The 21100-nt window shown below is 34.3% G+C and overlaps 2 protein-coding genes across 5 annotated transcripts in view; one reads left to right on the top strand and one right to left on the bottom strand.

Moving 5' to 3' along the window:
- Positions 1-1285: 1285 nt before the first annotated feature.
- On the top strand, positions 1286-18358 carry LOC107020102 (protein TSS). Of its 4 annotated transcripts, XR_001456793.2 has the most exons (25): positions 1286-1466; positions 1881-1958; positions 2078-2139; positions 3019-3111; positions 3448-3520; positions 3586-3909; positions 5784-5848; positions 5993-6124; positions 6229-6270; positions 6393-6917; positions 7013-7170; positions 7977-8478; positions 8600-8662; positions 8751-8852; positions 9380-9697; positions 10353-10445; positions 10560-10661; positions 10838-10942; positions 11068-11201; positions 11835-12018; positions 13261-13392; positions 13750-13862; positions 14772-14862; positions 15641-17982; positions 18086-18358. XR_001456793.2 is itself a non-coding variant. In XM_015220422.2 (24 exons), exons 2-24 carry the CDS (start codon positions 1895-1897, stop codon positions 17750-17752), a joined length of 5589 nt encoding a protein of 1862 aa, XP_015075908.1. In that variant the 5' UTR covers positions 1286-1466; positions 1881-1894; the 3' UTR covers positions 17753-18358. The 4 variants fall into 4 exon arrangements, 3 of the variants coding, with proteins under 3 accessions (XP_015075908.1, XP_015075909.1, XP_015075910.1); XM_015220422.2 differs by having other exon boundaries at positions 15641-18358; XM_015220423.2 differs by having other exon boundaries at positions 1872-1958; positions 15641-18358.
- Positions 18359-19240: 882 nt separating this feature from the next.
- LOC107020103 (dynamin-related protein 5A-like) overlaps positions 19241-21100 on the bottom strand; it is an 11665-nt gene continuing 9805 nt past the window's right edge. The window contains exons 13-16 of the mRNA XM_015220426.2: positions 20419-20469; positions 20073-20301; positions 19771-19910; positions 19241-19647 (exon numbers count right to left, since the gene is read on the bottom strand). Coding sequence (XP_015075912.1) covers positions 19519-19647; positions 19771-19910; positions 20073-20301; positions 20419-20469 — 549 coding nt within the window. The 3' untranslated portion in view covers positions 19241-19518. The remainder of the gene's footprint in view (positions 19648-19770; positions 19911-20072; positions 20302-20418; positions 20470-21100) is intronic.

Here is a 21100-nt window from a genome sequence, read left to right as displayed (position 1 = left end):
TTGGATCCCAAATAATGACCATCTCTATTTTAAAAAGTTTGGAAAGTATCAAAAAGATATGTTGTCAAAAGAATATGAAGTTCACAGGATAAAATTAGGGAAATGTATAATTATTATTTTCTTTATAAAAATTGGAGTTGATATGAGATTTTTAATCTTCTATCGTGTTGTTTCGATATGGAGAAAAGAGTTATGCTAGGTATTTACCTATAACAAGAGTGAAGATGAGGGGAGATTTGAATTAAAAATATTAAATTTTTATTGATATATCGTGACAGAATTAAAATTTTTACTTAGGTGATTCAAATATGAAAAAGTAAACATAAAAAATAGTTTTACTCGTATATAAAACAATATAATTTTTTTATTAAATAAAATTCAAACTAATCTATTCGCCCAGACCTAAATCTGATCCTTCTATTAGAAGACTCGACTTGACACAGCTCAAACAAAAACTCACCTATCCATGATGAACCAAATAACACCCCAATAATTGCGTCAAGTTTAAGAGATTGTTTATACATTCAACTTAAAAATAAGAATTAATTAAAAACTAAATAAAATATATTTTTGTGTTGATTTTATAAATTAAACAATTGCTTATGCATTCAACTTAAAAATAAGAATTAATTAAAAACTAAATAAAATATATTGTAGTGTTGATTTTATGAATTAAACAAGTTAAAATAAATAATTTATTTTTAATATATTTTCTTGTTTGCACAAACACTATGAAGCAAACATAAAGTAATATAACTTTTTCCAGTATGTACCAAAAATAAATAATTATATTGGCCACCTCTTTTTTTATATAAAATTTCGTTGATAACAATATTTCTAAACTATTAAAAATGAAAGACTCGTATCTATTATTTATTTACTTTTAATTTTACAAATAAACGCCTTACCATTATAGTTAATATGGAGCTTAAAAAGAATCGGAGAATTTTAAATCCATATATAATTTGATTTAGTTTTAAATTGCTATTAAAAACATTTTTAGACCTAACAATAAATATAAAAAAGACATTTTAAACCTATTTACAATACATTAAAAACATTTCCAACTCTTGTCCATTATAAAAATTGGTAAAAAGTCTATCTATGTGTATAACAATCCATTTTGAATCTTTTTTCTTTTTGATATATAATAATACATATAAAAATATCCTCTAAATTAAAAATAAAAAAGTAATGCAGATATATAGAGCCATTAAAATTTCTGAGTTTTAAATCTCCACCCTTCATTTCTTATCATCCTTTTTATATCTCACTATATACTAAAATCCCCACTAATTTAACTACCCTCTCTTCTCTTCTTCTTCATTCTAGCTACTTGTTGACAATTCATTCTCAATTTAAAACCCTTAAACCCATCATATAATCATATAAAATACGTAGAAAACACTAATTATAATTCTCAGAGTCGACTGTCTATCGAAAACAATCTCTTCTGTCAGATAAAGGTAAGGATAAGATTTTCGTACAGTTTTATCATCTCATATTACATTGTTAACTTATCAAATATACACTTCAAATATTGTTGTACTTGTTATTGGTGTTTCTTCTATTGAATTCCCTTAGTTGCAATTTAAAAAAAAAAATATTTTTTTGTAATATTCTTGTACCGACAAATGTGATTTAGAATTTGTTTTATTATTATAATTTTGAATTATTTTTTAAATTTCCTTGTTTCCACATTGGCTATGAGAGATTGATATGTAATTTTCTATTTTTACTTTCATGTATAAATATTATTATTTTTTTTCACTGATTTTAATTAAAATATTTTTAAAAAAATAGCTATTGGATATTTATTTTTTTACGTGAACTGAAAAAAATTAATGATTTTAAATTTAGAAAATTTGAAGTAATTTCAGGTTTAGTTGGAAAAATGGCACCAAACAAGAATGGTCGTGGCAAGATAAAAGGAGACAAGAAGAAGAAAGAAGAAAAAGGTTTTTTTTTTAAATTTTATTTAAGAGCTACTAATTTTAATTTTTATATTTTGGAAGACTAAACATATAATTATAATTAATATTGTTAATTTTTTTTGGTATTTTTTTTTGTTTTGCAGTTATTCCCGTTGCTATGGATATAACAGTAAATCTTCCGGATGAGACTCATATTATTCTAAAGGTTTGTCATTATTTTTATAAGATAAGGTTATAATCAATTAATGCTAAATTTTCAATATTAGAAATATTATTAAAATGTTAAAGGAAATAGGCAATTTGATTTTATCGTCTTTTATAAAATTGCTTACAGTTTTTTTTAATATATATATATATATATTTATAAGTTTCTTCTACTCAATTTATAAATGGTCATAAAATCATTTACTGATATATTAATTTGAGAAGTATTGAAAACGATTCTAAAAGTTGGAGCAATCATTTGTTTCGTTACTGAATGATTGACAGACTTAAAAACATCATCTACTTGATTAATTAAATTTAGATACACCTTGTTCTGTCTCTGAATGGTTGACAGACTTAAAAATATCATCTATTTGATTAATTAAACTTATATATACCTTGTTCTGTCTCTGAATGGTTGACAGACTTAAAAACATCATCTATTTGATTAATTAAACTTGGATACACCTTGTTCTGTCTCTGAATGATTGACAGACTTAAAAAACATCATCTACTTGATTAATTAAACTTGGATACACCTTCTATATATCACGTGACATAACAGTTGATTTCAGACTTTCGTAGAAGGATGAAACTCTTCATAAAAAGTTGAAGTGTTAAAAACACTCTTAAATTTAACGAAAAATTATGATATATTTTATTCATATTACTAAATTTGAAATATAGTTAAATTTAATTAGTTAAATAATAAAGCAGATATTTTTAAGACCGTCTATTATTTGGAATAGTCAGTAATAATTCGCCCCAATTTAGAGCTGAATTCCGATATTTCTCTTTTTATTAATTAGGTGTAATTTTTTTTACAGCATTTATTACACATTTCAAGAAAATAATTTATTTATATTTTTTGCTTTGACAGGGAATATCTACCGATAGAATAATCGATTTTCGTCGATTATTATCAGTGAACACAGCAACGTGTAATATCACCAATTTTTCATTATCTCATGAGGTAACTAATTAGGACTAAGTTTCAATGTCAAATTTTTTTCCTTTTTGCCTTCTTATTTTTAATCATACGAATATATAATAAAAAATATCAGTCGAACATTTTTTTCTAAAATAAATTATATTAGGTATATGCAACTATGCAAGGAGGTTTTTCTAAACTTGATTTCTCTTTTTGATCTAAATAATAATAGAAACTTATCTCCTTACGTTTTTTCCCTTTTGTATTGGAAAAGTTGTGGTGATTCATTTTAATTATTATATTTAAGTGTGTTAAAATATAAATTTTTATTTTAAAAATATTCATTATAAAATATAAAATAAATTATTGTTTGAACAGGTAAGGGGCCCACGTTTAAAGGACACGGTGGACATTTCCGCCTTGAAGCCATGCGTCCTCACACTCATAGAAGGTGAAATATCATACGACACCGTACTGAAAATTTGCACTACCATTTTTACATTATTTCTTTTGCAGAGGACTACGACGAAGAGAGCGCGACGAGTCACGTTAAACGATTGCTGGATATCGTCGCCTGTACGACGTGTTTTGGGCCGTCTGTTAGAGACCCCGGCGAGAATTCTGAAGCTACAAATGAATCGAAGAGCGTTAAGAAATCGAGTAAGCAGCGGAGAAATGGAAAGGATAAGCGATCTCCTTCACCGCCGGAGGGTGCGGCGGCGACGGCGACGGCGACGGCGATGACCGTGGATGAAGACGGAGAAATGAGTAATTCCTGCCCGAAGCTTGGTAGCTTCTACGAATTCTTCTCACTTTCTCATCTCACACCACCTCTTCAGTGTAAGCTTCTTAATTTTGCTCTTTTTTTCTCTCTTATTATGTTAGATTTGATTTTTACTTTCACATTTCAATTTTGAGTTTAACTGTGTCAACTTTAACATAAATTTTAAGATATATATTTTTTAATCAGATTAATTAATATGAGAAATATAGAAACTTGTGTAATGTTTCATAGTTTTTCAATATCTGAATTTAAAATTTAAAAATTATAGTAATACAATTTGAAGATTAGTTAAATTGATTTCCATGAAGAAAAATATGATAAGTAAAACTAAAAAAGGAGTGTGAAATTTAAAAAAATATGTGAAATTCAAGGTGTAAAACAAATGTTGGATATTTGTATGCTTATAAATATTTATTAAGGATAAAAGAGAATTTTAAAATTGAATTAATTTTTATTGTTGAAAAGTGACATTCATTTTTTTTTGATGTGGAGTAAAAAGAAAAGGTTGATACATAAATTTGGACATAAAAATTATATTTGAGGAGCTAACTTTTGTTTCATTATTTTTACATTCTAAAAAGATATTAACTCGTAAAAAAGTAAAGAGATTGTTTTTTTTTTCTTCCTTTGGTTAATGGGAGTAAGTATTACTTCCCAGTTTGTCTTGAATTGCATGAACAAATCATTCATGAAAATGGAATTCCAAATTAACTTCATAAATGAAAACAATATATCCATAAAAAATGTACACATCCAACTAAGGAATGTACAGTACTTATTTACCTTACATTTTTCTCAGTTATGCATAGTTAACACAATGCGTAACTGAGAAATGTTTTTTATGCTTTCAATTTCATTACTTCTTTTTGGACTGCTTTTGATTGTTGTTCCTTGAGCTGAGGGTTTATCGAAACAGTCTCTCTATCTCCAAGGTAAGGATAAGGTGTGAGTACACTTTACTCGTCTCAGACCCCACCGTGTATGTTGTTGTAACAATGCTCAAGTTAAATAAAAATTGAAGAGAATTTCAAATAATAGACTAAACTACTTTGAGAATTAAGATACGTATTAAATTTCGTGATGAACAAAAAAACCAAATGAATTTTGAATCATAAACCATGAAAATGAATGTTTAACCACTATAAAAAATATATTTTTGCTAAAAATGTTGGATGATATCATATTAACAAGCCTTTTGTAATTACTTAATATTGACTCCTAGGATTAAATTAATTATCTTGGTATAAACATTGGGTGCATGCATTCCTCTTCTATTATTATTGTTAAGTGAGCATGTATTTTATTCGTGGTGTATGCAAATTATTCTTTTTACTCTATGTTTTTGAGCAGTTTCACCTAAAAAAATGTAGAAATATTAATAGAAAAGAAATAATTACCTAATCAATATGACATAACTAAAAGTAGAAAAGATCAATCTTTGTCTTTGGTATGCAATTTAATGCCTAAAGCTAAAAATATAATGCAAATAAAGGTCTGATGTGAAGATACACCATCTGTCTTTACTGATGAGAATATGTTAATCAGCTTCATCTTATTTGTGTGTGTGTGACTCATCGCATCCCAGTTGGTGTTTATATTCTTTTTCCTTCATATCATAAGTTCAGTATGTTCTCTTTGACAAATCTCTAACAACTTAATTCCAGTAACTTTACAAATGTTCCTTAATCTTTAGAACTCAACCAAGATTAGATTGTGTAATGAGCAATACCAATTGACACCAAGTTTCTTTTCGTAGCATCAAATACATCTTGAGAAAGGATATAAGAAACAACTTAGATGCCAAATTATCCCTTTTAAGATCTGCCTTTCATCATTTTCTCTTAGGGAGGGGGGTTCATTTCTCATCATCATAGGTGCAGATTCTTGCTATATAGCTGTGCACTAACTAAATTAACCATATTTATTGCAGTTATAAGAAGGGAAACAAGAAAGGTTGATGAAGTTCTACCAAATGATTATCTTTTCTCACTTGAAGTAAGCCTCTCTCCAACTAGCTTCTTTCTTGTGCCTGGTTCCAATAATTTGACTAATGCAGTTTCAGATGTATTTTGATGTAAAATTTTAGATGTGGTTTAACCATGAAATAATCTATTAATGAGCATCTCTAACTGTTTGCAGGTGAAACTCTTCAACGGGAAGTTGGTTTTGGTTGAAGCTTGCAGAAAAGGTTTTCATAACACTGGAAAGCATGGGATACTTTGTCACAATCTTGTAGATTTGTTGAGACAACTAAGCAGAGCATTTGACAATGTAAGTTCTGTAGATTTTTTTTCTTCTTCAGATTAAGTGTGAGCAATTGCTTGCCAGGGTATGTACTCACTGAACTCTTAGCATAGATGATTCCTCTTTTTCAGGCCTACAATGAACTCATGAAAGGATTTCTGGAGCGTAACAAGGTGCCGTCAATATTTTTGGCCACGTTAAATTCTAAAACGAGTGCTTATAGTGAAAAAGATATCCTCTTCCTTTTGAGACTCATGTACACAAAGGATGTAATTTTTTTTTCTTTTTGCTACAGTTTGGGAATCTTCCTTATGGTCTCAGAGCCAACACATGGCTTGTTCCCCCTGTGGCTGCACAGATGCCGTCAATCTTTCCATCTCTGCCTGTGGAGGATGACAAGTGGGGAGGAAATGGAGGTGGTCTAGGCCGAGATGGAAAAAGTGATTTATTACCTTATGCAAGTGAACTTTTGTTTATTGCATATATGCCTTGTAAGACAACAGAGGAGAGGCAGGTTCGAGATAGAAGGGCTTTTCTTCTTCATAGTTTATTTGTTGATGTTGCAATTTCTCGGGCCATCTCAGCTGTGCGACATATAATGGAGAAAGTTAAACCAGCTCATTCTGATGCAAACAGAGAAATCATTTATAATGAGAGAGTTGGGGACTTGAGCATATTTGTCACCAAAGATGTGGCGGATGGTAGCTGCAAAATCGATACCAAAATTGATGGATGTCAAACAACCGGAATAGCTAAGAAAAATCTGATTGAAAGGCATCTACTCAAGGGGATTACTGCTGATGAAAATACTGCTGCCCATGTAAGTAAATACTAAAGAGAATGATGTTGATCTACTACTTACTGTCTGAAGTTTTGCATTTTGTTTAAATGAAAATTGCTGGACTTTGAGTTCAGGATATTGCCACTTTAGGTGTTTTGAATGTAAGGCATTGTGGTTATATTGCGACTGTAAAAGTTCAAGGGAAAGAGAGTGACAAAGTGGGATTTCCATCGGAAAGCATTGAACTTGCTGATCAGCCTGATGGTGGTGCAAATGCGCTTAATATCAACAGGTATTGCATGTTTTCTCATAAGACGTACGTTGAATTTTCTAGTAAGTATGCATTACAGAGCCAAAATAAGTACATGTTAGTTTATCTTCCATGGTAGTTTCATGAAACAAAAGATATAGGTTTTTCTTTCATTCTTTTCCATGTTAAGTTAAACCAAACAATAAACTTATTTTATGACTTACTTGCAGAAAGAACTATAAATTTCATTAACTCTGTATGCTCAATTTGGTTCAGCATTTAAAGAAGAGACTTGTAGGAGGAAAAAATTGTTATGGAGAAAATGAATTCAACTAGGAACTAATTCCGAGATGACATGTCAGAAGTTCACCTCATTCTGATTGCTAAACATGTATGTCAAAGATATGCCCTCAGAAATGCTAAAAGTGATCAAAGAAATTATTATACTGATATTATCTGATGCAAAAGTATATATTGATATTGAAAAGAATCTTGATACCACAAGAACAAAGAAAGAAAAAAAATAGAGGGGGGGGGGGGTAGTGGTGGTGGTTAAAATTTAGGAGCTTCTAGAACTTCTGAAAACATGGAAAATGTTATGCAAGATCCCTGAATTTTCTAAATTCTCCTGTATCATCTTGGATGTTTACAACCTCCTAGTCCCTATCAGTTAATTTGTCCTTTACGAAAGGTTCATTATCGTTATTTTCTAACTTTTTGCAGTCTGATGATAAACCAACTACTGATTCTGATATTTCTAGGATAGTTTTCTAGTGGGGCTGTGTTTCCCTTGATCTCCTCAAGTCTTTTATTATCTATGCATCCTGCTTAAACACTATATCTTGCAGTTTAAGGTATTTGCTTCATGCGAAAGATGACAACAAGGTAATGCATTCAAAACCCTCAAAATCTGAAGAGATCAGTTCCTCTCGGGCATTTGTGAAGAGAATCCTAGAAGAGAGTCTTATCAAGCTTCAAGATCAGAATATAGAAGGTGACTCTTTTATCAGATGGGAACTTGGAGCTTGCTGGATACAACACTTACGGGATCTAAAGAAATCAGAGAAAGATAAAAAACCTCATACAATGAAGACAAAAGATGAGATCAAGGTTGAGGGACTTGGAATACATCTGAAATCCCTTAAGAACAGAAAGCAGAACGAACTCCAGTCTGAAAGCTTCAAACCTGTCGCAGATAGTGTAGATGGGAGATCCGAAGAAGATGTCATTCCATCAGAGGATTCTCAACGTGAGAGTGATGCCAATCAAAATCAGCTCATACTGAAGTCATTGTTGTCGGATGATGGTTTTACTCGTCTGAAAGAGTCGGAGACCGGACTTCACGTTAAGGTGGCAACTAGCAAGTCTTTATTATTTATTGACAGGTCACTTCATCAAATAATGTTCAGTGACAGGGTACAAGATAGATTTAGTTGAAATCCATTTTCTAACATCCTCCTTGCTTTGATAGTCTGTGGAAGAGCTGATTGATATGTCACAGAAGTACTACAATGAAGTTGCCCTTCCAAAACTGGTAACCGTAGTTAATTACTGTATAGAGATGAATTATAAATAAAAAAATTGGTCTCTTAACTGTGTCTTAATTGATAAATGTATTACAGGTTGCAGATTTTGGATCTCTGGAACTCTCCCCAGTTGATGGTCGAACCTTAACTGATTTCATGCATACCAGAGGTCTGCGAATGCGTTCTCTTGGACACATTGTAAGTCTTCGTGATCATTTTGATTTTTATACCCTTAGGAATTTCTTGTATATCTATAGCGTCCCTATGATATTCTTTTTTCCCCCTCATTTGCCAAGAAAAAAAGCACAGTCCATTTTTTAAATTTAATTTACTATCTACTGAGAAATTTGTTTTTTCGCCGTCCATAAAGAACCTTTATTTGTGTAAGCTTTCTTCTTTTATTATCATGTACTCTTAAATGTCCGCACTGTCATGCTATTTAAAAACCTATATTGGTGTCCCAATCATAATACTACTATGCATAAGAAATTAAAGCACCACTAGATTCTCGTATGATAACGTTGCAAGTTTGTTACTGCTAAGTACTATGGAAAGTATCCCAAAATAATCTGAACTTCTAACTTCACATTTTTCATCTCCTACATGTTGCCTCTACATTGATCTGGTAGGAGGTCATTATGAATGAATACAGTTGCAACTGTGAGAAAATATTATGCTGATCATTTTTTCGTATGAACCCTTTCTATGTATTCTCTTTTTGGCAGATAAAACTTTCAGACAAATTATCTCATGTGCAATCTCTATGTATACACGAGATGATAATAAGAGCTTTTAAGCATATTCTGCAAGCTGTTATTGCTTCGGTCGTTGAGATAGAGGATCTGGCTGCAGTAATTGCTGCTACATTAAACATGATGCTTGGGTTTCCTGAAAATGATGAACAAAATGAACCCCATGGCATAGACCCACTTGTGTGGAGATGGCTGGAGTTATTTTTAAAGAATCGATATGAATGGGAGACTGGCATTTTAAATTACAAGGATGTGAGGAAAATCACAATTCTTCGAGGTTTATGCCATAAGGTATTACAAAAAAAAATCTTGGTCAATTAGGAATAAACATAATCCTGGCAGTATGCATGCATCAATTTGTGTTCGGAATGATAAATATTGTCCAAGTGAAATAAAAGGAAGCAGTGACGAACTCCAGGTTTTTTATCAAAGCACGGAAAAGCAGGAATACTCTTTATTTCGTCTGTCATTATATGTCCAACATGTATAATTATGTGGTCACATTTGATGCATCAGTAGATACATAGAATTATATGAAATGATTTAATGATAAAGGAATATATGCCTTTTCTTTTCCAAGAAATACCAAACTTATTCTAGGGATCCCAATTGACTCGACATCTTGACTATGTCGACATTATTAGTAACATGTATCAAGAAGCCAATTAGAATACTTGAAAATTGTTTTCGTTAAATTGGTGATAGAACCAAAGAACTATTGACTAGCTTGACCTGTTTTTAGATCAATGCAAATAGGCATATAATAGTTGTATGTCACTTATGTTGTCGATTTAGTGATTGGTGCATAGCCTCAGTGATTCGATATTCATTTGATTCATCATTCCACGATCTTGGTGTATATTATTTTTTGGGTACACGATCTTGTTTCGTATATTGTAATATTGAACGGAAAAGAGCAATGAAGAGTATATTTTGTCTATTTTAGGTGGGAATCGAACTTGTTCCAAGAGATTATGATGTGAATTCTCCAAATCCTTTTAGAAAGGAAGACATTGTCAGCCTAGTACCTGTGCATAAGGTGACAATGCAAACCCTGCTATCATATGTGATAATTAGAGTCACCCATGCATTTTTTTTGAGTCACTAATTTTTTCCCACTTTCCGTTGGATCTGTGTGTTTTATACTCTGCAGCAAGCTGTTTGCTCTTCTGCAGATGGGCGACAGCTTTTGGAATCATCAAAGACGGCTCTGGATAAGGGTAAACTCGAAGATGCTGTCAGCTATGGGACTAAGGTAACTAATATTAAAAATAGAAATAAAGAAAGTTTCTTTGCATTACATTCTCCCTTCTTCATATTGAAACCATCGATTTCCTATAGCTTCTTGTTGTCTTTAGGCATGCATTTGGTAACAAATTATTAAATTTTTGTACACCATTTGGTCAATAGTGCAATTTATGGTGCTTTCAGGCTCTTGCTAAGCTTGTTGCAGTATGTGGTCCCTACCATAGAATGACAGCTGGAGCATATAGCCTTTTAGCTGTTGTTTTGTATCACAGCGGTGATTTTAATCAGGTATTCTTCAAGACTCATTAGCTTAGGGTTTCTGCAAAATTTTGATTTTTCCTGTATATTTGAAATATGTGGCCTTTTGTCCTTTTATACTTTCTAGTATGTTAATACTAGTGTTTCAATGCCAGGCAACTGTCTATCAGCAGAAAGCCCTGGACATCAATGAAAGAGAGTTAGGGCTTGATCACCCAGATACCATGAAAAGTTACGGGGATCTTGCAGTTTTCTATTACCGACTTCAACACACAGAGTTGGCTCTCAAGTATGTAGTTCTCTAAGATGGCCAAGTATTTTAAAATTTTTGTGCTGGTGACATTGTGACGATATGTGTTACCAGACCCATCCCAATTCTTTGTTACACTATGGGGCGTTAAAGTTGTCCCACTTTGATTGTGGGAAATGACTATTATCTCCTTATATGATCTTGACCAACCTTCCCTTAATGAGCTACCTTCTGAGGTTGAGTTAGATCCAAAATTTATAGTGGGAAGGTAAAATAATGAGTCTGGGGTATGGAAATAACAGCTTGAAACTTGGTAAAGAATGATCTTTAGAAACAATTCAAATGATGAGTTTGCATAGTTAACAGCTTGGGGATGGATATAATAGCTCAAAAAACTTGCTGTAAATATGATCTTGAGACAATTCAAATAACAAATTTGCGCAGTTGACACAATGACCTTGTAAGCTTATGAAGGACAAGCTTTAGTTTTACTATGAACTAAAAAAAACCAACTGCGCACCTTTTTTATGCCCCCATGATTTAAAAATCTAAACCACTCATATTTGCTCCTTACCTTTTCAACTTAATCCTGTTTAACTCTGCAATTGTTTATGGTGTAATTTTAACTGCTCTATTCATACCTTATTGACAACTTACCTTCCCATTATTCAGTTATGTAAAGCGAGCTCTTTATCAATTGCATCTCACATGTGGCCCCTCACATCCAAACACTGCCGCAACATACATAAATGTGGCTATGATGGAAGAAGGGCTTGGTAATGTGCATGTTGCCCTCAGATATCTCCATAAAGCTCTGAAGTGCAATCAAAGGTTACTCGGCCCTGACCATATTCAGGTTCTCTTTGACTGATGTTATGAGTATATATTGTTTTGGTTTTAGCATTCACAACTTTCTGCTTACATCCATGCATGTCTGGACAAACTGGCTTTTATCGGCGCACTGCAGTTTCTTATTTCCTATTTTACAAGCTATGTATTAATTTGCTGATTTACCAAAGGGTAGAATGAGGATGATTTCCCTCTCAAAGGATGTGCCTTAAGAATGATTTGTTATTTCATTTCCAATTTCTATTGTGTGCTTCTTTGACCATGGCAAAAATAAGTAGTCATGCCATTCAAGTGATTTTGTAGGCTTGAGTGAAGGGTTTAGGTCTCCAGTGTCAATCTCTATTTGAAATAGATTTTTTTCCGGTTCTCTTTGTTTGCTATAGTGCCAGGGTTTTTGAGTTTCCAGGGTAATCAATTATCTACCTCAAAATCAGCAGGAAATGCTGACTAACAGTGCTGGACTCAAATTCATTCATATTCCAAGTAGTGTGCATCATTTCTTTTCTATTTTTGCTTCAAGTGCTATCATTGACAGACGAGCTTACTTCAGCCTTTCGGTTCTATGTTTGTGATTTTAAGACAGTACTATTTACTAGCACATCATCCCAACAGCTTGACAAGGAAAGGTGTGATGAATGAGAAAAGAAGAGATGATGGGAATGAATATCTCGATTGTTCCTCTAGCATGTTGGAGTTTATATAGTGTTTACAAATACAAATAATCCCCCAAAAGACAGCAAAGTAAGCAAGTAATCCTAAAATGGGACGGGAAGCAATTTCTATTAATTGCAATTCCTATTTACACAGTATAGAGATTCTAAACATTTCCTATATAAACAAGGAATGAACTCTTACCATATTAGCGATTCCTAATTCTTAACAGAAGGGTGATCATGGAAGTTTTTCTTGTGGGATGATAATTATGATTGAGCTGATGACAGTTACTAGTTTCTTCTGTAATGGAATTTGTAATAAGTCATTTTGTTCTGTCAAGAGACCTGATTAACCTCTTCAGTCCGACTTATTTTCATGTCTCTGGCCATATAACTGAAATAAATCTCTCTTTAGAGCATGGTGCTATAAATTTTTGAACTTGATGACCGTGTGAAATCCCTAGTAGTGCTCAAACCAGAATTTCTGGGGAAGTCTTTCTTATACAACAGTTAGACATGTTCAAACTAATGTGCGTGGGAAAAAAGTATCAAATTCGTGCCTGCATCTCTCTGATATGCTACACTTTCTCTGCCAGACTGCTGCGAGTTACCATGCTATAGCAATTGCTCTCTCTTTGATGGAAGCTTATCCTTTGAGTGTTCAACATGAGCAAACAACCTTGCAGATACTCAAAAGGAAGCTTGGTCCAGATGACCTTCGCACACAGGTACCTTCTGTCTCATGCACATGTATACAGGCACGAACAAATGCGCTCTCTTCCCAGAGTGGTGCTGCATAAAGAATTACAATTTCAGTCACTTTACTACTTGAGTATTTGTCTGTTTCTTTTACTTTTTTTATTTAACAAATAATACTGACAGCAGTCCAGTTTAATTAAAAAATATGTATTCAGAGTTTCATCTACTGTAAGTATTCATGCAAATAGTTAGTCTTTATGTGTCTATCTTTTTCTTTCATATTCTGACATTTAATGAGTGATGAGACTGCTGAAATATGAAAAAGTTCTTTACGGCAATTTCTATGGCTTGCTTGTTTTAACCTCAACTGTTACTGAATTCTGCAGGATGCTGCTGCTTGGCTTGAGTATTTCGAGTCCAAGGCTTTTGAACAGCAAGAAGCTGCTCGAAATGGGACTAGGAAGCCAGATGCATCAATAGCCAGCAAGGGCCATTTAAGGTATATTAGCACTTTTAATTTCTTGAATTTATTTGGATTGGATACTGTTAGGCATAATCAGCCAAGAAGAATTTGTCTCAATTTGTCTTACATCTAATTACATGGCTAGCTGATGTGATAATTGGAGGGCTTGAGTTCCCATTGTTCAAGAGATCATTATGCTAGCCATCCCTTTGACTGCTGCCTTTGTCCTTCTCCTTTGAAATTTCTTAGGACATTACTGTGTTACTTTCCTCTGACTTATGCTTAAAGTTTGTTGGTTCTTTTGTTAAATCAGAGTCTTATTGTTAGAGTCACAGGTTGAATGAAGATACAATGAGTCTCTTCATATGATCTCTGTCAATTTTGACGTCATGAGCTTGCTTTTTGGATTTAGTTAGAGCAAGGACCAGTTTTTAAACATGGTATAAAAGCTAGACCCATATCTTATGTTGGGTTACTCTATGTTGGACCCATGTTTTGTTATTCACGTTTCAGATGTCTAGCTCCAGTTGTGCCAGGGAGGGGAATGTTAGAATCTCACTGATTGAGGATATGAGTTGTAGTTCCTCTGTATCATTTTGAATGATCCTCACTTTATGAGCTAACTGTTGGGGTTAAGTTAGGTCCTGTCTTCATGTTTCTTTAACACCTTCAATCCACATACTTACATTTGAATTTGTTATGAGATTGACATTCTATGTGGTATATTTTGCTTATTTTGAGAAGCTAAGTCGTTTGACTATGAATCTGTTTAGGAAGTGACAATGTTTTAATGTAAAACTTATAGATGTTACATGAAGATCTTTTAATTGCTTTACTTGCACAATAACTTCTCAAAAGAATGCTTCGACAGAGCTTTACTCTAGAGACTGATAAGTGAAACACTTGGGTTTTGATCTTGTTATGACATACTATCTTGATGGACAGTGTGTCGGATTTGCTCGACTATATCAATCCTGGTTCTGATGCCAAAGGGAGAAATGCTATTTTAGCAAAAAGAAAAGGCTTTGCCTCAAAGGTACAGGATGCTCATGATGTTTCTATATTTTGTTTTTTTCCTTGTATGTTGCAAAATATTAATCTGCAGGAAGGGGTAAGTAATTGTAATTTGGGACAAAGTTGTATATGCTAATGCAAATATGTTCTTTATCAAAGAAAAATGTTAATGCAAATTGCAAATAATTTATACAACAATCTTTCCATTTAGGACGTTTCAAAAAATTTGTAACACTAGCTTACTAAAAGGTTATACTGTGCAACATTTACATCTTTCAATCTCAAATTCATTTAACTATTCAAATTTTAAATTTTGATATGATTTTCCCTATCAAACTTTCAACGAATACTGTAATATTTTCGTCAACTATCAATAATTATCATATTAAACTTCGAGTAAGTGAAATGGCTGGAGGATGTCATAGATTAAACTGTGAAATTCGAAGTCTAGCTTGAGCTGTTTTGTTGGAAAGGTCTACCGTCCATAATGCCAGCACAAGCCTACAGATAAAAGATTGAATTAGCTTAGAAGGAAACTTTGGTTCTAGGTAGATGCTTCATGCTTCAAAATATGTTTCAGGCTCCAAAGGTCTGTATGCCTTCCTGCTTTATGTTAATGCAAACACGTTGCTGTGAAATTCAAATATTACAGTGTGCTATTTTTTATGTCTCAAGAACTCTTACCGTTTGCTTGTTCCACATTTATGTGAAATTAGATTTAGCTTGAAGTTTGAGGCTTGCATAGCATAAGCCTCCGTAATGCTTCTGCCCTCTTTATGCTTCATGCTTTTATTTCTCAGGTAAAGGGAAAATCTGATCAGACCAATTGTGCCTCAGCAAACTCTGACACTCTTAAAGATGTCCTGGAAGTGAAGCAAGATGATCAGAAACTAATTTGCAAAGATGATAATGATTCCCAGACGAATGAGGAACCCTTTGACATAGTAGTTATGTCTAATCTGAATGCAGACCGAAGAATTTCAGAGAACAACAAACCCATTGAACCTAAACCCTTGGTGGAAGACACTTCGTTGGAGAAGTGTGTTAATGGCGCTGTCTTATCTGAACCTTATGCAGAAGCAGATGATGGATGGCAGCCAGTACAGAAACCAAGATCAGCTGGTATTTATGGCCAAAAACTAAGACAGAGGTGGCAAACCATCAGCAAGGTCACTGATTTTCAGAATGAAGGCTCAATTTCTAAAGTTGGCCATGCTAGATTGAAGAATAACTATCAAGCTGGTAGATATTTTGTCTTAAAGAAAAAGACATCAGATGGTAATGATGCAGATTACTATGTAGCAAAGGGTCCATTTCCCAGTACCAAACTTGGTCGAAGAGTTGCCAAAGCTGTCATGTATCGGGTCAAGTCCGTGACATCGTCTGTCAGAGATGTTGTTGCTTTGACCTCTAATACCGGAGGTGAGTTATTAAGTTCTTCAGCGGAGCAGATTCAAGTCTGTGCAGTAAAAGAGGCTGGACCAATGCCAAAGAGGAGTTCCATAGTAAGCTTAGGAATATCTCCTTCCTACAAGGATGTAGCAGTTGCCCCACCAGGTACCATGTATATGTTGCAGAAGAGCTTTTCTGAAGACGAAGTTCCTGATAGTCCAGAAGTTCTGGAACTTGGAGAAGATGCCAATGGAGAGGAACAAAATTTTGAGCTAATGAAAAGCAATGCAGAATCCATCAAGCTGGGGGACGTTCAGCATCTTATTGCAGATGATGCTGGTAATATAAATGATGAAACAGTAGCTACTGACAACAAAGAAGGAATTTCTTTGAGTTATTTGGGAGGTGGTGAAATTTCAGATGTCACATGTCCAGTCATGCCTTCAGTTCAATCCAGCCATGTTGATGTTAGTCCAATGGAAGAGGAAGGTGTCAACACTTGCAACATGTGTATTTCTGACAATTTTGATTCAAATGGTAATTCAAATGTTACGTTACAAGAGATGGAGTACCCAGAGGTAAAAGCTTCAGTATCTTATTCAAGTGATATTAGTCGAGATTTGTCCAATAAACAGTTATCTGCATCAGCGGCACCCTTCAGCCCATTCCCAGCCGTTGCTCGTATAGTGCCACTGCCTATGAACATTAATCACCCTTCTGGTCCTGGAAGACTACCACCAGTAGGTCTTTGGCCAATGAATATGAGTGTTCATCCAGGAACACCCACTATTTTGCCCAACCCAATGTGCTCCTCCCCTCATCACTCATATCATTCACCTCCGCCCACCCCAAACATGATGCACTGTTTGCCCTTTATGTACCCTTCCTATTCTCAACCCCAGATGTTACCTCCAACTACATTCCCAGTAAGCAGCAGCGCTTTCCATCCCAATCATTATGCTTGGCAGTGCAATATGACTCCTAAAGCATCAGATTATGTTCCTGGCTCAGTTTGGTCTGGCTGCCATCCAATAGAGTTCTCTGTCTCGCTACCTGTGGTTGAACCAATTACTGAGTCAACTTTGGTTTCAGTCACAAAAGAGTCATCTGATAATTCTGAGCGCTCGAGTCCGGTACCAAGCTTTCCTGTTGATCTCATCTCTGGGGATGAGGTTAAGGCAGAAGCAAATCTTCCAGCACCAGATGCCATGGAAACTTTGAATGATATAGCTGAGGTTGGATCAGAAAAAGTGAGAGCAATGAACACATTGGCTTCAGAGTACATTACCTTGTCGGACAATCAATCACAGAAGGGTGACGCTCCAAATGAGAATGCTGGATCCTGTGATAATTACATACAGAGACACCCTTGTAAGACTGATGATGAGAAGACTTTCAACATTTTAATAAGGGGTAGGAGGAACCGCAAACAAATTCTGAGAATGCCGATGAGTTTGCTTAAGAGACCATATACTTCTCAGCCCTTCAAAGCTGTATGTTGCAGGGTAATAAGAGACTGAGGTTCCCAGTCTACCAGTTCTGATCCAAATGGAACTAGCATAGAGATAACTCCTTGAGGTAGTTTTACAGCTTTCACAAGATAACTGTAGAAGGATGGGCAGTTCAAGCTGAGTACACGTTTTTTGTTGCTCACATGCTAAGACTGCTGAGGTGTTGATTAAAAGCACTGGTAGTACTCACAGTTCGATATTGTTTGCGTTTTGTTATGCAGCATCAACTTGATTTGAAGGTTAGTTCTTTCAAACGAAGACAAATATTGCTGTTAGTCCTATCCAACCCTCTGCAACCTGAGGAAAAAGATGGTCCTTCTGATGAGTTTTTTTTTAGTGCAGATTTGTTTGATCACATACTTTTTGGCATTAAGGAGCAGTATTCACTGTTTAGTTCACCAGTGACAATTATTCCATTTTTTCCTCAAATGCTACTACTCATTGATTTCATTACTTTGTATACGAAGCAAAATTATTCTTTTGACACCTCTAGCGGAAGTGTATTTGCATCTGATCTAGATATCTTCCGATGATATACTCGTATACATTCTGAGTTTCTGCTTAGAGTTTATACCCGTGCAAAATGAAAAAGAGTGTCATATAAATTGAGACTTATGGAATACCTCTCTTCAATTAAGTTATACAAACATTTGGAACTCCAAAATTTTCTTTGATTATAATTTTTAAATATCTGTTGCTAATTGAGAAGAAGTGTGGTTTGGTAGTATACAGATTATATACTGCTGAAAAATGCAGGAAGGCAGACTGAAAAAAAAACATTCCATATTGATTGTGTCGTCCTCAGTGTAGCCTTCTTCCCCGCCACCTCACACCCCCACCCCTGTTAAGTTTCACAACAGTGGGATGAGGAAAATTTTTGAACTCCTTGTATGGACTTCGAAAATCCTCCCTATGAGCTACTTTTCAAAATGTAAGTTAGCTCAAAATCAATTTCAAGGTTAATTTTGCAAAAGTGTTTTTATGGTTGGTGAAACAGTAATAGAGTCAAATCCATTCCACTTTTTTCAATTATCAGCTGGAAATATTATTTTGATACTCAGAAGTGAAGGACATCCATATTGAATTATCCACGCACCAAATGTGCAGTGTTGGACATGAGGCGGGATGTTAAGTCTCACATTAGTGGGCGCTGAGGAAAATTTAGACTTTTATGAATTTGGACAATCCTTTCCTTGTGAACTAGCAATTTAATTTTTTTTTCGTTTCTATAAAAATGTTTTCATACCAATACATTTTGCTTACGCCCCGAACACACCCTTGGAGATGGCTAAACACCAAAAACCCGCAAAGCAGAAGCCACCACAAGGCTTATGTTCCTAACTACATTCTGCAAATAGTATTAAGTCGACTGGAACTAAACTGAGTTCGACCAACTGAGCTTCGTACAATATAATGGCTTTAGTAATCAGAGTGAACAAAAGAGGAAAGGTCGCACAAAATCAATCAGATGTGATTTGCTATTATAAGACGCATTGATCCTGTCAAAATGTGTATGAAATGGCAACACATCACATTCAATATATACTCTACAAGCAAAGATGTTTACTATGTAATAGCAATATCAAGTCCATACACTTGGCTTTTAGTACTGTCGATGAGACTAGCTACGCAAGCAGCAGTTTTAACCTAATCACTACTTATAACTACTACAATAAGAAATACAAATCGAGGCAAAGAATCACTGGTCACCTATCTCTATACGCAAATCGTGGTGAACGAGAAGTGATGAAAAATGGAAGTTTGTGTAGTTGTGTTTACTTAGACCATGCTACTGAATCAATCTCAGCTTGAGCAGCTCTGTATAACTCAAGTCTCTTTGCCAGAGAGAGACGACGCTGCATAATTGCTGGATCCTCATCCAACAAAGTACCTAGCTGTTTCCCCTGCAAAAGAAAAAGGGGGGGCGCTATGTGAACATTATTATCCGTTTTAAGTCGTACCATTGCTGCACTCCTCTCACCTAGAAAAGAGTTTCAGTTAGATTAACAAATAAGGCAGAGCCTCACCTCCTTCTTGCCTAAATCAGTGAAGAAATGATCAAGCAAGCTGCGTTTGGCCTCCCGTACTTGACCATAAACTACAGACTTCGGAATTGAATTCCTCAAAGTTGCACAAACCATATTGACATAAGACAAGACATTTGACCCTGTTCACAAATGGCACTTAAGAGGATAACCCCAAAAAACGTTGCAAGGGAAAAATCTTACGTGACTATTGTACGAGTAATTAGCAGAAAATTTTTAATGCATTTATCAAAATACTTTGGAGAATCAAAGAATTAAGAAGAGTTTGGAAGTTCACAACTTACCTATCCTTCGAAGATAGGAATCATTATAACGGTCAAAAATAGAATGTGTCGGATTCCCTCCCTTCTCAATATCTTGAGGAAGCTTTCGGAAGAAATCTACGGTCAGGTAACTACACTCCATTTCAACCAGCTGAAGAGTTGCTTTTTTGCTTTCATCCCTCATCCTTTCTAGTGATTCAACAGCTGCATTGCTGACCTCTACTCGTAGGGAGGGGTACTGCTTTAGCTCCTGCACAGATAAGAAGCATGCGTCCAATTGTTAGACCCTTAACACACCAGAATAATAATTATAACAATTTATGTATCATCAACTTCAAAAAGTAACTAGAAACGAAAGGGAACTTGCCGCAGTCTCACTGATTGCCTTGTGAATCAGTTCCTTCAGTATAGCATGAACCTGCAATCATCACAAAGAAAGCAACTTATTAATACTCCGCGATTTGTTTGCTCAACTGTACAAGATTTTTGCCCATAATGATGGAGAAAAACCTCCCATACTAAGCAGAAAACAACTCAGACAATATTTCCTAATCTTGGTAGCATCTAATTACAGTCAGAATAGTCAGATTAGCTGATTAAATTTTAAGAAAGGAACTTATAAGATTCAGGTAGGAACAAGTCAATAAAAAATCACACACCGCAAGTCAAATTACAAATATCTACTTCGGTTGACATAATTGACAAAGTGATCCCCAACCAGAAGACTCAAAAATTATTTCCTAATATCATTTTGTTTAGTAGTTTGTAATTTTCCCAGTAATGCCAACTTTGAGAAGTCACATATTATCACAGTTCCAAAAGCTGCAACAGTGAGAAAGAAACTGGCATTCTGAGAATGAACGTACTCGTCCCGATGTCATAAAACACCCAATCTACTCATATTAAATTGCAAAGCTTCAAGTCATTGCTATTATTTATGTAACATGACAAGATTAAAACAACAGCCATGTAGTGACCTGGCACAAAAATTTATATAATATATATATATATATATATATATATATATATATATATATATATGGATTTGT

This window comes from Solanum pennellii, chromosome 5 (genome assembly GCF_001406875.1).
Source record: "Solanum pennellii chromosome 5, SPENNV200".
In the NCBI taxonomy this organism is placed as follows: Eukaryota; Viridiplantae; Streptophyta; class Magnoliopsida; order Solanales; family Solanaceae; genus Solanum; species Solanum pennellii.
Note: the sequence above shows the minus strand (reverse complement) of the source record. Positions and strands in the feature narration are given on the sequence as shown.

Excerpts from the sequence above, each read along its gene's own strand:
- LOC107020102 (XM_015220422.2), top strand. The coding sequence starts at position 1,895 with ATGGCACCAAACAAGAATGGTCGTGGCAAGATAAAAGGAGACAAGAAG. Across the intron at positions 6,125-6,228 it reads TAAGCAGAGCATTTGACAAT|GCCTACAATGAACTCATGAA; the intron begins GTAAGTTCTGTA and ends CCTCTTTTTCAG. Across the intron at positions 7,171-7,976 it reads AATGCGCTTAATATCAACAG|TTTAAGGTATTTGCTTCATG; the intron begins GTATTGCATGTT and ends TATATCTTGCAG.